The sequence below is a fragment of the Bombus vancouverensis genome, unplaced genomic scaffold (assembly GCF_051014615.1).
Source record: "Bombus vancouverensis nearcticus unplaced genomic scaffold, iyBomVanc1_principal scaffold0040, whole genome shotgun sequence".
Taxonomy (NCBI): domain Eukaryota; kingdom Metazoa; phylum Arthropoda; class Insecta; order Hymenoptera; family Apidae; genus Bombus; species Bombus vancouverensis.
The window spans coordinates 609,402-625,925 of record NW_027468931.1 but is presented as its reverse complement, the minus strand read 5'-3'; the positions used below and the strand labels follow the sequence as shown (position 1 = coordinate 625,925).

The window sequence follows — 16,524 nt, the reverse complement described above, 5'->3', positions numbered from 1 at the left end:
TCATCTGATTTGTACAGTACTATTTTAACGCAAGGACAGGAAACTTATTATATATTTCCCGTCCATTATTTGAATCGTTGTGAAGTGTAACGAATTATATTCGATTCGAGGAGATGTTAATGAATTACCCATTTCATATGTAATTACATGGAAATAAAAATCAACAGACAACGGAATTTCCAATATTTTTTTGTTTCGTCACGTCTTTTTCATAATATATCTTTTATAGGTACGTGATCTATTAATCGTTCGAATGGAAATAATTATTCGTATAATATTCAAATGATTCTAGCCATAAAATAAATTAAAACGATACCTGTCAATGATATGCAATCTGCGTATGACGTCAACCTCGATCTATGCTTATACAAGAAATTTTATCAATCAATGACTAGATATACAATAATCAAATATTATAAAATTTCCTGAAAACCTTTAGGTGTTAATATTAAGGTGTTAATATCTTTAATATTTGCAAGTTATTGTTTAGCGCTAATTAGTTAGAATGTAACAAGTGGTGTACCAGAATTGAGATAATTAAGCCACACGAACAATCTTATTTAGATCTTTTTAATTTTTTAATTCTCTTTTGCTCCAATACTTCGTAAAATTAATCTTCGTTAGCTACTACACTTCATAGAATGACAAGAGATAATTTTTCTTATATAACGTTTCATTCATAAAATCTATCATTAAAGTATATCTTCATAAAAATATCATTCCATACTAACGGTATATTTGGTGTCATACGAGATAACAGTTACCAGTGATGACATATGTAACTTTATAAAGATATCTCGTTTTATTATATATTAAAAGAATGTACTCATTGCTGCTATATTTCAGATGAAAAAAAGGAGGCAACGATTTTACAGTAAAATCGTTCGTTTACAACTGATTCATTTACATTTCATGATAATACTGTGCATTCTGAATATGCTATGATTTGGTTTAAAATAATGAATAGTCCATTCTTGCATACTATTGCTCCGGCTTTACTTGTATTTTCGATATTGGTATAAATAGAAAGACAATTAATGTCGTTCGAGTCTATTTTCGGATCATTTATATTACGTTTAATCCATATAGTTATTATATGAGACATAGTATCGTAAAATTTGGAAGAATAAAACGTTCGTACAGGATGTACATTTTATAAGAACTCCAACAAATCTGCGTGTGCACCTAAAATACAAACCGATAGTGATTGTTCATAAGTTTATATACATTATCTAATGTCAATCGAAGGTATCAATTCTTTTTCTCCATAAGAGTACTTTTTCATTTATATGTGTTCAAAAATACATGTGTTCAACCGTGAAGCATATGTCACCTACAACGAAAAAGAGTTTTCCTATACTTAATATTTCCTTTGTATACCTATGAAAGTCTATTCTTCGCGTAGTATGAAATTATGAATAAATCTGGAATATTGTTCAATCTGAAAAGAAAAATAACTTATTGACATCATTCATTGATACGAGATTCAGAATGTTTGTTTTGTCTTGCAGAGAAAGAAGGCAGCCCTTTCTTTTAATGTGAAATAGAAAGCGAAAATTTGAAAACAGATTTCTTGGAAATTTACTTGCAAATATCGTTTTCAATATCGTGATTTTCTTCCCAATGGTACTGTACTTTCAAATTTTCCAGTATCCCTCTAAAAACAAAGAGTCGAACCTCGTTATCATTAACATAGGCATTACAAGGAAGAGAAGTATTAGAAAGCAGCTCCTTTTTATTATGGATTTCTTTATAATCGTGTAAATAAGAAATTCCGGAAATTTTTTCCTCAAGAATTTAATTCTTGTGTTTTGATTGATAATTATTACACTGCATACTAACTTTTCGCATACTGTTCGCGTCTAACAATTTCCTAATAATAACTACTTCAAAATTACATATGTTCTTGCACGAATTCAAAAGTACGTATGATACAATTACAATTGATTCTAAAATAATAATTATTTAAAGATATTAAGATACTAATTAAACGTTTCACTATATTTCAAAATCTGGAACAACAAATTTTTATTTATAAAAAATGAAACTGTCTTTATATATTCTTTGTCATGATGCTATTTCTTATTACCATGTCGACATTTTTTAAAATTCATTTTGTTATCTCTACGCAATATGAAAATTCATATACTGCTTAATATTTTTTACATATTATCCATCCACCGCATGACATCTCCTGAAAAATCAAAATATTAATGTTATATTATTACAATGCTTCTTAAATTTCAATTTTTGACAAATTTGAAATCCAATATATTTTGCACAATTATTATTTATCAAAAAATTCTAAGTTAGTAACTTTCTTTTCAAATGGCAAATAACATATACTTTGACTTACCTGTAAGTTTTTGTTCCTAATCATCATTTCCCCTTATAGAACATCATTATTGTTCTCATAATTACTACCAGTGTCATAGATATTGTAGTGGCTACAACTGAATTAATAGAAAATGATAAATAACTGTGTATAACACTAACACATAACTGTGTATAACAATGACACATAACTTTTACTTACATATCAGTCGATAAGGGATTACTGTGATATCCTGTTGATGTTTCTTAAGGCACTTGATTAGCTGCGATACGGTATCATTCCTTATGGTATACTGTAGATAAGTATTTTAGAAAATAACAAGAATAAATCTAAATTATTCAGAGGTTCCAGTTTCGGCTTAGACATAAATACAGGACCATTTGCAAAGAAGAAAGGGTGCGTTTCTACAGCCTCGTTATAGTAACCATGAATACCAATCTCTGAATTACTGGTTACTAAACATAAATATCCTATAAAATTTAATATATTTCTTTAATTTTTAATACATACATGAGTTAGTAGTTCTAAATTATGAATCATCCTACCTGTGATATTACACTTTTCCTTATAATATCATCACTCAAGTGAACAACATTAAGATCATGTAAACCATGTCATCCTATCTTACTGTGAAGATACTTAGTTATGTTATCTAACATTATAAAAATATCATCAAATTCAAGTCCTTTTATTCACATCACATGGCCACGGCGATCTGGTTCTTCGTTATATAATGTTCTAAAATTTGTCGTATATATAGGATGTACAAACCGTGATATCAAGGTATCAGTTCTTCCTTCCCAAGGGACAGTTTCATTAAAATTCTGATAGAATTAAAAATTAATTATTAATATTCTAACAATCATATATGTTAAATACATTATAGTCAACGATATATACCTGAGCGAATGTAGGGGTGATTCCTTGATAATTATAAATGTCATCAGCCCACATCATTGTGCCACTTCTTTGTACTCCATTAACTAGATTAACAGCCTAAACAAACATACAAAATTTTATAGAAGCTGTACAAAATATAGTATATATGCGCAATATTGAAGCGTTCAAGGGGATATAAAGGTAATGTACATCACATACACGTGTGCTCTCATGCAACAAAATACAATTAGATTTAATAGTATAAGCTCTTTTATTCATCATAATAGATTGGAAATTTAAGTGTCTTACGAGGGTGAGTAAAAAGTTACCCGCTCTGTCGGTGTAGAATTTATTTTAAGCAATTGTCAAAAAAGACATACATCATTTTTTGACATAATCACTCAATTTCTGTATACACTTTGTCCATTTGCTGAAGGACCTTCGTATTTTCTCGTTAAAAAATGTTTTGGGCTGAGCTGCGAACCACGAATGCATCGTCGTCTTCACCTTTTCATCAGCTTTCTCGGCATCCATCTCGCACAAACTTTTTAAAACCCAAATCTGTCGTGCACTATTGCATAAGCAGAGCCGTGGCTGATTTGCAAATGATTTGCCACATTATCCAGTGTCACTCGTCTATTCCATAGAGCATAAGTTCATGAGCACGTTCGATGTTGTCATCGTGGATGTGGACGGGCGTCCAGCTGTTTTTTCATAACACTTGTGCGATCTTCTTTGAACTTTTGTGCCCATTCAAACACACTTCGTGACAAAACACTTTCTCCATAATGTGCATTAAATCTTTGATAAATATAGGCATCAAACATAACCTCCGACCACAAGAAACGAATCACAGCATCCTGCACTGTTTTCCTGCAAATCGCCATTGCAAAGCGCCATTACTCGCGCAACGGTCACAAACGAATTGACGTAACACAATGAAACCTACGCAGCAGCACTGAACAGATATTGACGTCATACGAAGAGTGCAGATGGATCAGTACGGTCGACAGAAGTTTTAACTATCTGGAGTGCGGATAAATTTTTACCGAGAGTCGTATAGGAATCTATAATCTGTAAGTACACCTTTGGCTGAATGGAAATTTCTCTTACATATAGTCAAAAATGCAGAAACAGTGTATTGAATTGGAAAGTGATAAAAAATAAGCGAAATTTCGAGGTTGCATGTGATTGCATTAGTACACAGGACGTTTTTAGCGAATAAAAAATAATTTTGAAAGACACGAGACTTATCTTGTATTTTATGCACTCTCTGTGTCCGAATCTCCAGAAGCTCTCTATCTTATGAAGTGTTTTAGATTAGCCGGAAAATTTTGTATGTACATGCAAGAAGTATACGATCTAAGTGGAATATTCCATTATTCTCTTGATACAACAGAAACGAAATTTACAGAACTTCTCAGAAAGTTGGTTTATTATTACCAAAATAATAGAATTAATATACGTTTATCATCTTTACATACCTAAGTCGTGGAGGTTTATCGTGCGTAAAAAATTAGTGTCGTTTCAAAGTTACATTTCGTACATTTTAAGCCTATAATTTGTAACGTACAAAACAATGTAAATTTGAGCTGTTTCTTATCTCCACAATAAGAAAATCCAACTTTACGTTTTTTACACAATGATATTTATGGAACAGTAATATCATATTATTGCATCGCTTGGAGAATGAAGTCAAGGTACGATGTGACCCTAGTGTAAACGCTGGGATAGCCAGCTGTGCCGCACTTATAAGCGTAAGACACAATACCTATTAAATACGAGGTTAATTCATGTTGTATCAGCAGTGGTCCGCCGCGGTCAGCCTGAAAGGATCGTTAAATTTTTAATCAAAGATACTGAAATATATCGATCGAATTGTATTGAAATTATACTTATATACAGTAATAATCTTCTATTGATTTGTGTATAGAAATACTCCAATTTATAATGTACATGTTATATGTATTTTGAGCAAAACTAAGATTAGAAGGAAATTAGATTAAATACCATAATGAGGTGTGAGAAGTGGGCAAAACTATTAAATTGTGTTTATCTATTATTTCTAATGTTTAAGACGTCGATTTGATGTTAATTCGAATTGACGTGTCTTCAGATACCGTATAGTTTGTAGTAACTCTGTAACTTAATTACCGTACAAGAATCCTCTCCACCCTGAGCATGTTCGGCGCATATTATACCATCAGTGATATCAGGTGCATTAGGAAATTTGGAATAAGCTATTTTGCATTCGGCGTTCTTAATCGCTGGCATTTGTACTTCCATTAATGCATTACGTCGTGGTCGTCCTACGAAGAAAATAAGAAAGATATTTAAGACTGGAACTGTTTAATTTTATTATAAAATTGATATCACTTACTATATCTTAATGCTCCCCATCCAGCAACAAGGGGGTTATAGCCGACGAAGTTGCTCTTTCGTAGGGGCTCTTTCGTACAAATGGGATATACGTACCCTGAAAAATAAAAAAATAAATGAAAATGCAGGAAACGAATGACCAAAAGTATGAGAAAGAATTGTACACGCTTTATGACACAATATATGTGTACAGTAAGAAATTTCAGGATATGATACTTCAGTAATACTCAATAGCATATATATATATATATATATATATATATATATGTCGGAGATGAAAGGAAAGCCGAAGCCCTTCCTTGGAGATTTTGGGAACATCCTCTAGTACCTTAGCCTAGATTTTATTATAGTTGTAATTGTTTAAGATTTGTAATAAGCGAGATTGGGTTCGAGGTGACAATCGGTCGCTGAACGTAGCCACGGTCACGGGATGGATGTTTTATCTAACGGAGGTCTGGAGTGGTTGTATGTGTTTTCCGAGAAGTGTGGTTGTGGCGGCATGCGGCCTCGAGAGCGGGCCGAGCCACGTGTGATGTTGCCTCGGAGGTGCCGATGCAATGGGACATACATTGTATTTAGTAACCAAAACTCCAGGCAGAAACTGCCTAGCAACGGCGTTTGGAACTCTCTCGATGCTTCCAACGAGTGTGCCTAGCAACGGCGTTTGGAACCTTCTCGATGCTTCCAAACGGGGATAGAAAACAAAATGCAATCGTACAGGGAGAAAAATCTCCACGAGGCTGGCATTCTTGCGATTGCCTTGGAGAGTGATACATCGAGCGTTTTCGAGGATCGCATTTGCGTCTAAGTTAGTTTCGCTTAGTAAGGAGTTATCCCGGTGACCGTGGATTCGTTTGAACTCAAACATTGCTAATAGTATTATTTAATTTAATTATTCGTAGATCGTATTATTCATTAGGCTTAGTGTTTGTTAGACTTATTATTAGTTGTACTTATTATTTGTTAAGCTTAGTGATAGACCTGTATATACGTGTAAATAAAATCTCGGCTTTGTGAAACGATGGCTAGTCCACATGAAGAGTCGTCGCGCGCCCAAAATTCGAATCCTGATCCGACATATATATATATATATATATTTGAGGAGTTACTCGAAAATGGCACCTCCTCCACCAATCTAAGAATGGCAATATTATGATTGTGTATGTTTTCTATTCCATCCATATGTGCACAATGTGCTGCGGTCAAAACAAACCTAACCCCGTTGAGAGGGTACCGATCAAACTAGGGAGGTGTGGTTGAAGTTCCCATCTTATTTCGTCTCGGTGGCTAGTTGTTCGGGTTTCTCGAGATCGGGTTGAATTGGCAGTGGGACAAGCCTTTTGACGCCCCGATCCAAAATGCTCTTTGCCGTCTGAACTGTAGCTGTCCGGATGACACCATCGGCGCCTGGATGAACCTTGATAACTCGGCCCAGAGGCCAATGCATGGAGGGAACGTTGTCCTCTCTGAGGATGACGATTGTGCCCTTTTGGATGCTGTGTCCACCCTTGCTCCATTTATTGCGGTTGGTTAGCTCGTTCAAATACTCCTTATGCCAGCGGTTCCAAAAATGTTGTTTAAGCTGTTGGATATGCTGCCATTTGGAGAGTCGGTTCGATGGAATGTCTCTGAAATCTCGATCACGTAAGCACATTAATGAATCGCTAATGAGGAAATGTCCGGGAGTGAGGGCTAGGAGATCATTTGGATCGGTGGAGATAGGAGTTAGCGGGCGGGAATTGAGGACTGCTTCTATTTCTATGATAAGAGTATTACGGTGTTAAGCTCATATGTTTCTGTTTCTCCACTCGCGCTGCGCCATAATATCCTTTGATATTTCCGATCCTCTGGTCGTACGAGGAATTGCCGATACATTTTCTCGATGTCGCCAGTGAGTACGTACTGATGAGCGCGGAATCTAATTAATATACAAAATAAATTGTGAATTGATTCGAGAATATAGGATTTCCCCATTTCCATGATTATCGTGATTTTTGTATAAATATATTTTTTAAGATACTAATAATTAGGTAGTTATAAATTAGTATTATCAATTATTTTGCATTTATAATTCCGCCTCTAGTATAAGTGTTAATTGAAAACTAACTTTATGTTTCAAAAAGTACTAGCAAAGTCGTTGAGTAACAAGCCACTGATGCTAACACAAATAGCATTGTCGTAATTAAATATTTCTAAATATTCATTTTTCATTTTGAACCTGTAGAAACAATTTATTATATATACTATTAGCTAAGTAATTGCATATTTAATTAAGTCGAAATATAAAGCTTAGTTATTTTAATAATTTAAAAAATAAAAAACTGACAAACATTTCAATTTAATTTATGGTTGGAACAAAAGACAGTTATTTTTCATTAATTGAAATATTGCAATGCAGAGTACTTTCCAAAATACGCCGAGAGTATTCCTGATGGTGAAACGAGCGTTGCTTCATCTAACGCAGCTAAAGAAAACAACATCTATGTAGTTGGTGGTACGATGCCTGAAATAGAGGGCGATAAATTGTACAATACCTGTACTATTTGGGGTCCCGATGGAACTTTGATAGCAAAGCACCGAAAGGTAAGTAATATATTCCTTTATGGCTTTGAATTTGAAAATATTGGGGTGAAGAAAGTGACTCTATCTAGGAATAATTTAGGAATATACATATGTACATACGTATACTATAACCAATTCTATAATTTACGGTTTATAAAATACGTTATGATACGGGAAACGCCCATTTTTGTTGTAATGTGTTTGTTGTTGTATAAATTTTTCACATACTTAAAATATTATTATACTTATTTTTTCTCCTTTTTAAACATTATTAAATGATAAGATTTTTTAATAAAAGAAAGTGATAAAAACGCTGTCAGTTATTAAATAAAAAATAATTAAAGTTTAGGAGTTGGTAACTTTGATATTAAATTACAAAAGTTGCAGCAATAGAATTAGCGACCACATTTTTATGTTATTAGGTACATCTATTCGACATCGACATTCCTAATAAGATTACTTTTCGAGAGAGTGATTCACTCAGTCCTGGTAACTCCCTAACGATGTGAAGGGCTGCAAAATAGGTATTGGCATTTGCTATGATATTAGATTCGAGGAAATGGCACGCATTTATCGGAACAAAGGTACAGTAACTTAATCGATCAATACTTAACTAGCAAAAAATTAAATATCTTTCTTAAATATATTCTATATAAAATTAATATAATCTGCAACTCTGTATAAAAAGAAGCTTAATTTAAAAAACCAGTATATTTGCTGAAAATGAAACAAATAAAAGAATTAAAAGCACAATAAGAGGACTGTCCTCGCATATTCAGAAATGATGGAATGTGAACCGTGCAACTACGAAGTTAATTGGTATTCGGTGGCTTCATATTTCCTGCTTCTCTGGGTTAGGTTGCCAAATGCTGATATATCCAGCGGCATTCAATATGACCACTGGACCACTGCACTGGTCATTACTTCAGCGTTTCAGAGCGAATGATAATCAATTATACGTTACTTGCATATCACCGGCTCGTGTTCCTTAAGCAAGTTACGTCGCATGGGGACATACACAGTTGACCAATCCCTGGGGAAAGATTCTTTACGATTTGGAAACTCAAGAGAATATGGCAGTCACCGATATCGGTAATTTACAGCTTAAAATTAAAAGCGAGAGATCCATGATGTAATTAATTTTTAGTCTCGTTAATTTATCGATTTAGCCATCTTCCTCTGTATTTGTTGAATTTATTAGTAAGCATTACTTATTACTTCGTATGTTTCTTTTTTCTATCAGATCTAAAAGTTGTTGAGGAAGTAAGGGCTCAGATACCTACATTTTCTCAGAGACGTACATATTTGTACGACACTGTCTGTAAGAAGGAGTAACTCTACACTAAAACAGAAAATGTTTTTTTATAATATTTCTACTACAATATCCCTTTTTTGTGAATTATTACTAATTTCTTATCATTTGTACTAAACGAATGACTCAATTAAGAAAACCAAAACGTTATAAATAATAATCTGTATATCTTGTGTATCAACATGTAATTGGATATTATAATAATATAGGAATGCTATAATAATATAGGATAATAATATAGGAGAATAATAATATAGAAAAAAATACATGCTTTTAAACAGCTTTAATATCGATCACATAAATTGTTATAATTCACAATGATTACGCATACATAAAAGACCCCTTGATAGTAAAATTTACGATCAAAAGGCAATTACGTATCGTTTAACAACATTTAATTTATAACACCTTTTAAACATTTAGACAGATTAACACATAACACTTCTTATATATAAACATCAATTCGAAGTTATCAGCTTGGAGAAATTGGTCGATTAATACCTGTAGATTGTCTGTCTCGATGAAAGACTTAAAGAGAGCAAAAACATGATAATGCCGCTAATATAATATTCCTTCTTTCTTGTATCTGTCTGCCTCTCAGGTCGTTTTACTAATCACAATAAGTAATTTCGACTTCTTTGCGCTCTCTTTTAACGCATTCGAGACCGAAAGAAATTCATATCAGTCAGTAGGCAAGGGTATAATATACATATTTTATATATAACTTATGTAGTAATGTATATATCATGTTAGTTTCATATTTTTTTCAATATAGAATTATTATATATATATATATATATATATATATAATATATTTTAAAAATATGAGGCATACTATTTAAGATTGTCATCGATTTAAAATCAAAGTATGAAAAGGATACCCTGGAGAGAGTAAAACACAGAATCATTCCAACTAAACATTCAGATCGTACCGACACCTAGGTATCGTCTTACAATTAAATCTCGGTCTCGAATGGATTAAAATGAAATACATACTTGCAGCTTCAACATCTTCAATATCGAGGAGATTCAAACTTTACAAATAAATGTAAATTGCGATGTAAAACAAAGCGATGTAAAAAGGGAAAAAGGAGGAAAGAAGAAACAGGGAAGCAAAGAGAAGAAACGAATTTTTCATTTTCTCGAAACTGGATCAAGTTTCAGGAAGACCATCCAAGTAATTGATGTCCTCTGCAATTATTTGTTAATCATGCGCGGAATCAGAACGATTCGACCTCGTTACTAGAGTAGAGACGGAAATTAATAATTCGTGTCAATTGTTCGATCGTGTTCACAAATTCAAATGCGGTTGAGTGGCGGAAACCATTTATAACACGTCCCATACAGCGTAGATCGCATACACGTCTTAGGATGTATTTTTGGTACTTATATATACTCTATATATATTCTTACTCTATATATACTTATATGTACTCTATATATATTCTCTATCTTAGATATACCATAAAATATTTCGTGAAATCGCGTATTCGTGTCTAATGTCAGGGATTCTCTTTCCATAAGTCTGCGTTTTCTATATTATCTTTCTTCCTTATCAGTAGGCATTCTCACAATTTGTGATTAATACTGCTCGTACAGGAATGTTGGGTTTTTGACGTTGTAAAATTTCACGTGAAATAATAATGCCTATATATTGACTAATTTATCAATTAATTAAATCCGTGTATATCAAGTTTTCTATAATTTAGTACTTTCGTGTAACTACAGAAATTTGATGCAATATAAAACTTGATTAAAACAGCGATTCATTAGGAAACGAGAATAATGATGCAAATATTTTTTGTAGCCATTATATAGGATTTCGATCGCATAATTAATCAGTATCAACTTACCAGTCTTTAACGGAAGGACAGAAAGAAGGGCAGACGGTACACAGACCGCAATCATGATCATTTTCATGTAGAATATCAAACTGCCGTACATCTTCGAAAACTTCGTTAGTCGTAAGGGAAGCGATGAGAAGCGTAAGAGAAGTCGATGAGAAGCGGTTATTTCAACCACCACTGTGTAGGTACTGCACTAGCCAGAAGTATCTGCGACAGAAATCAGAATACACTCTTTTTCGCATGGTTGGATCAATTTCGCGTGGGACTAACCTGATTGAACCTAACGCGGGATAATTGCTCAACTCACGACCTTAACCAGCCCGCTTGATTCTCTGTAAATGCTTGAAATTGACGCTTGGATTCTTTCCAGATTAACTAGCTTTGCCCCTCCCTCCCTTTATCTATTTTCTTAGATCGACTTAGAATGGATCGAACAAAGGCACAAAAGAATTCGAAGAAAACAACAATTTATTATCCAAATTGTTCATCGAGGGTAATCAATGCTGTATACTTCCTAGAATTAGGATGAATAGGGATTTGGAGAAACCCACCGGCCATGTCCAGAATAATAAAATATCTCGCTTTTGCAATCTCGCGACTCGATCCGCAATGAGGGGTAAAGGATACCGATCCGCGACCGTATATTTATTTAGTTCTCGAAAATCTGCCTATCATCTATCTGAACCATTGTTCGTCTTCACGAGTAACACGGGATATAGAAGGGAAAATAAAGGAAAGGAAGGTAGGGATAAGTAGAAGCTTGGGGCCAAGTTTAATTCACTGAAACCGAGCTGCTTGTATTATCACAAAACAAAATTGCCAGTACGTCATTTCCGTACTCTCGTCCTCGCGAAAATGGTTTTGCTCGTTAAGAAAAAACGAAGAGACAGGGAAGAGAGGAAAAAGCAAACGGAGAGCGCTTTTAAAAAGCTGGCGAACCGTGTGTTACCACAACGAGATACGCGGTGCTATTTGTCGCTTTAAATTGTGTCGCAACTCGTTTCTGAGATCTTTGCCAGGGACGCGTTAAAACACGTTGCAAATATATTTCTGGCTTTTCTGGGGTTTAACTGAAATATGACAAATAACGTTGTAAAACATATGTACTTATGACTTACAGAGTAATTGAGTGTACAAAATATATAGTATACAAAATAGCCAGCGATTTAGGGCTTTAAAAGATCAAAAGAAAAGAAAAGAAAAGAAAAGAAAAGAAAAGAAAAGAAAAGAAAAGAAAAGAAAAGAAAAGAAAAGAAAAGAAAAGAAAAGAAAAGAAGAAAGATAATATGTTGTGGCAGTCTAAGTCGATCTAAGAAAATAGATAAAGGGAGGGAGGGGCAAAGCTAGTTAATCTGGAAAGAATCCAAGCGTCAATTTCAAGCATTTACAGAGAATCACTATTGAAAGTTCAATGGCCGACTAGTGAGCTTCATCCTATCTCATTTTTTAATCAGGCGATGGATCGACGAATCGTATTGATTTCGAGGATTATTATAGTTCTGTGGGAATTTTAAAGCGTGGTTTGTCTGATCTTGTCTCGTTAGCTACAGACTCTTTGGCGAGCAGCCTGAAACTTGATCCAGTTTCGAGAAAATGAAAAATTCGTTTTTCCTCTTTGCTTCCCTGTTCCTTCTTTCCTCCTTTTTCCCTTTTTACATCGCGTTAAGACCCGTTAAATAATATTGACTGCCGTGGACGCTGGCTGAGAAGTGCACTTTATAACTAGCTTTAAAATCACTGACGTCGATGAGGACAAAGGTAAGTTAGAGGGTCATTTATCTGAGCTGGTGTTATTCCGCTGTACAAACTATTTCCGGCCAGTACCTTTTATGTACTTTCGCTTCCGCTAACAAGCAACGTGCCATGTCCATCACTGTTCTATTATACCTTTCCGCTGTCCCGTTTAATTCATGTACGTATGTTGGGCAATTATTTATTCTTATACCTTTATCCCTAGCAAATTTATAAATTCGATTATTTAAATATTCTTTACCATTATCGCATCTTAATATTTTTAACCTCTTGCCCGTTAAATTTTCGGCTTCATTTACGAACTGTACGAAAGAATCAAAGACCTCATCTTTTGATTTTATACAATAGATCCTAGCTATTTTACTATAATCATCGATAAATGAAATGAAATATTTTTCTCCATTGAATCCGGTAGTCTTAAAGGGACCACATACGTCCGTATGAATAATTTCCATTATTTCCTTAGCCTTAGTTCGATTATTTTTGAAAGGTAAGTTATGCATTTTGCTTTCTATACACACCCTACATTTCAAAAGTTCCTTTTCAAATTCATTCGGTATGCCAGTCACTAGCTGCTCTTTACCCAGAATCTTTAAGTATTTAAAATTTACGTGTCCTAGCATCCTATGCCATCTTTCCTTTTTACTCATACCACTACGTTCGGCGCTGTTTACTAAGTGCTTCTTCCCTTTCAATATACTTTTTATTCTATATGTCCCATTCTCTTTGAACGCTACAGCTGTAAGTTTATTATCCTCATCTATTACTTTCGCAATATTTCCTTTGGAAATAACCGTATTCTTATTGTCTGTTAGTTTACCTAAACTAATCAAATTTGCGTACATTTCTTTCGCGTAAAATACTTTCCTCATATTTATTTTATTTTGTTTTCCGAATGCTTCAAAACAACTTATAACATTCCCAACTTTTGTCGCTTTTATCGGTCTATTATCGCCTAAATATATATTTACCGGTTCTTTTAGGTCGATAGATTTATCGAAATAATTTATATTATTAATTATGTGATCGGTACAACCGCTATCTAATAGCCACACTATTTCGTTCTTACTTATTTCATTCGTCTCACTGCTGTTTGCTGCTTGCGCCGTTGCTATCCATATGCCTGCTCTTGAGTTTCCATGCTCGCCCGTGCCGGTTGTTGATTGACGATGAAAGTTTCCACGTCCTCTGCTCGTATTGCCTTTGTTCTCTTTTCCTCTGTTTCGACCACGTGTTGGCCCATGCCAATAGCCGTTACTGCTTCCCGCTTGGACGCCATTTTGACACTCTCTCGCAAAGTGTCCTAATCTTCCACATCTGAAGCATCCTTCTTTTTTTGCAGAAAAGGCGTTGGTTTGCCTTTCTCCTCGATTGGATTTATTTTTCTTCTCTGCTATCTCTATTTTATTTTTCACATACGCTACCGTTTGATTCTCTTCTTTCAATGCGTCTATTATGTCCGCTATGTAGCTGTATTCTTCGGGTAACGTATTCAGCATGTAATTCAGCTTTTCCCTCTCACTTACTTGTGCGCCCGCACTTTTTAATTCATTGATTAATTTTTCAAAATCGTTAAAGAATGATGCTGAATCACTGTAGTTCTCCAGTCTTATGTTTTCCAATCTCCTTCTGCATACGATCTGCAGTGCCGTCGACTCTTTCAAGTACATTTCATCGAACCTTTTTATTATATCATACACCGTTTTTCCTTCCCTAACATACTCCAATTGTCTGTTCGATATTGCACTATAAATTATATTCATCGCCTTCAAATCCTTTTTGTCCCAGTCTTCATCGTCTCTTTCGTTCCTCATTCTAGTTGTAACAACCTCGCATTCCTTATATTTGAGAAACATCGTGATTCTTTGCTTCCACATTCCATAATCCTCACCATCGAATATAGGTATCATGATTTCCGATCTCTCCATTTTAATTGATTCTTCTTTTTTTTTTTTCTTTTCTTACTCAAGCGTTCCTACGTGCTCGAAGTATATTTTGTTCCTCTGAAAGTTTTTTTTTCTTTACTGAAAACTCACTCGCAAGATCGTAACCACGCACTAAATATCTTGCAAAACTAGTAACCACGCTCTGCTACCATGTTAAGGAAATTCGAGGATTTGGGAATACAAATAATTGACTATATTTCCCACACAACAGTTATACATCTATATTACACTCTGAAGAACGTCTTGCACGCACGCTTGTCGCCAACCGACTATCCTAGATTCTTCTAACATCTGGCAACAGTCTTTTGTCTCCACTAAGACCTTGACGCCCTCTGGCCCTTACACACACACTCTCATGTACAGTGTAAATGTATCACTTCCCTAACACAATTATCCCGCGTTAGGTTCAATCAGGTTAGTCCCACGCGAAATTGATCCAACCATGCGAAAAAGAGTGTATTCTGATTTCTGTCGCAGATACTTCTGGCTAGTGCAGTACCTACACAGTGGTGGTTGAAATAACCGCTTCTCATCGACTTCTCTTACGCTTCTCATCGCTTCTCTTACGACTAACGAAATTTTCGAAGATGTACGGCAGTTTGATATTCTACATGAAAATGATCATGATTGTGGTCTGTGTACCGTCTGCCCTTTTTTCTGTCCTTCCGTTAAAGACTGGTATGTTGATACTGATTAATTATGCGATCGAAATCCTATATAATGGCTACAAAAAATATTTGCATCATTATTCTCGTTTCCTAATGAATCGCTGTTTTAATCAAGTTTTATATTGCATCAAATTTCTGTAGTTACACGAAAGTACTAAATTATAGAAAACTTGATATACACGGATTTAATTAATTGATAAATTAGTCAATATATAGGCATTATTATTTCACGTGAAATTTTACAACGTCAAAAACCTAACATTCCTGTACGAGCAGTATTAATCACAAATTGTGAGAATGCCTACTGATAAGGAAGAAAGATAATATAGAAAACGCAGACTTATGGAAAGAGAATCCCTGATATTAGACACGAATACGCGATTTCACGAAATATTTTATGGTATATCTAAGATAGAGAATATATATAGAGTACATATAAGTATATATAGAGTAAGAATATATATAGAGTATATATAAGTACCAAAAATACATCCTAAGCCGTGTATGCGATCTACGCTGTATGGGACGTGTTATAAATGGTTTCCGCCACTCAACAATGACAGGAATAATTTTTTGTTACGAGTCGTTTAATTTATTCGTTCGTTAGGACGATTGGTCTGACAAATTCAAAGTCTTGTTCCGTATAAATATTTTTAAACAAGCACGTCATAAGCTTTGTATATTTTTTTTATCGCAACGAAACTGTTCAGAGAAATATTGAAATTATTAATTACAAAAGAAGACATTTACGTTGTAAAAATGTTAGCGAAAACATTTGTGAAAAAGTTACTTTGTTATAAATTCTACAAAAAGAAATATTGAAAATCACGTCCCATTTATTCAG

The 16,524-nt window shown here is 34.2% G+C and overlaps 2 protein-coding genes across 2 annotated transcripts; one reads left to right on the top strand and one right to left on the bottom strand.

Annotated features, from left to right (window-relative positions):
* Window positions 1-554: 554 nt before the first annotated feature.
* LOC143304577 (venom serine protease Bi-VSP-like) lies at window positions 555-5,763 on the bottom strand. The gene is made up of 11 exons (XM_076627055.1): window positions 5,595-5,763; window positions 5,369-5,523; window positions 3,544-5,040; window positions 3,236-3,331; window positions 2,881-3,159; window positions 2,537-2,805; window positions 2,357-2,453; window positions 2,090-2,194; window positions 1,843-2,012; window positions 1,586-1,657; window positions 555-1,441 (listed from the first exon to the last, which is right to left on the bottom strand). Exons 2-3 carry the CDS (start codon window positions 5,498-5,500, stop codon window positions 4,885-4,887), a joined length of 288 nt encoding a protein of 95 aa, XP_076483170.1. The 5' UTR covers window positions 5,501-5,523; window positions 5,595-5,763; the 3' UTR covers window positions 555-1,441; window positions 1,586-1,657; window positions 1,843-2,012; window positions 2,090-2,194; window positions 2,357-2,453; window positions 2,537-2,805; window positions 2,881-3,159; window positions 3,236-3,331; window positions 3,544-4,884.
* LOC143304581 (omega-amidase NIT2-like) lies at window positions 4,201-9,754 on the top strand. The gene is made up of 5 exons (XM_076627056.1): window positions 4,201-4,290; window positions 7,992-8,176; window positions 8,578-8,739; window positions 9,014-9,247; window positions 9,399-9,754. Exons 2-3 carry the CDS (start codon window positions 8,093-8,095, stop codon window positions 8,662-8,664), a joined length of 171 nt encoding a protein of 56 aa, XP_076483171.1. The 5' UTR covers window positions 4,201-4,290; window positions 7,992-8,092; the 3' UTR covers window positions 8,665-8,739; window positions 9,014-9,247; window positions 9,399-9,754.
* Window positions 9,755-16,524: the final 6,770 nt, after the last annotated feature.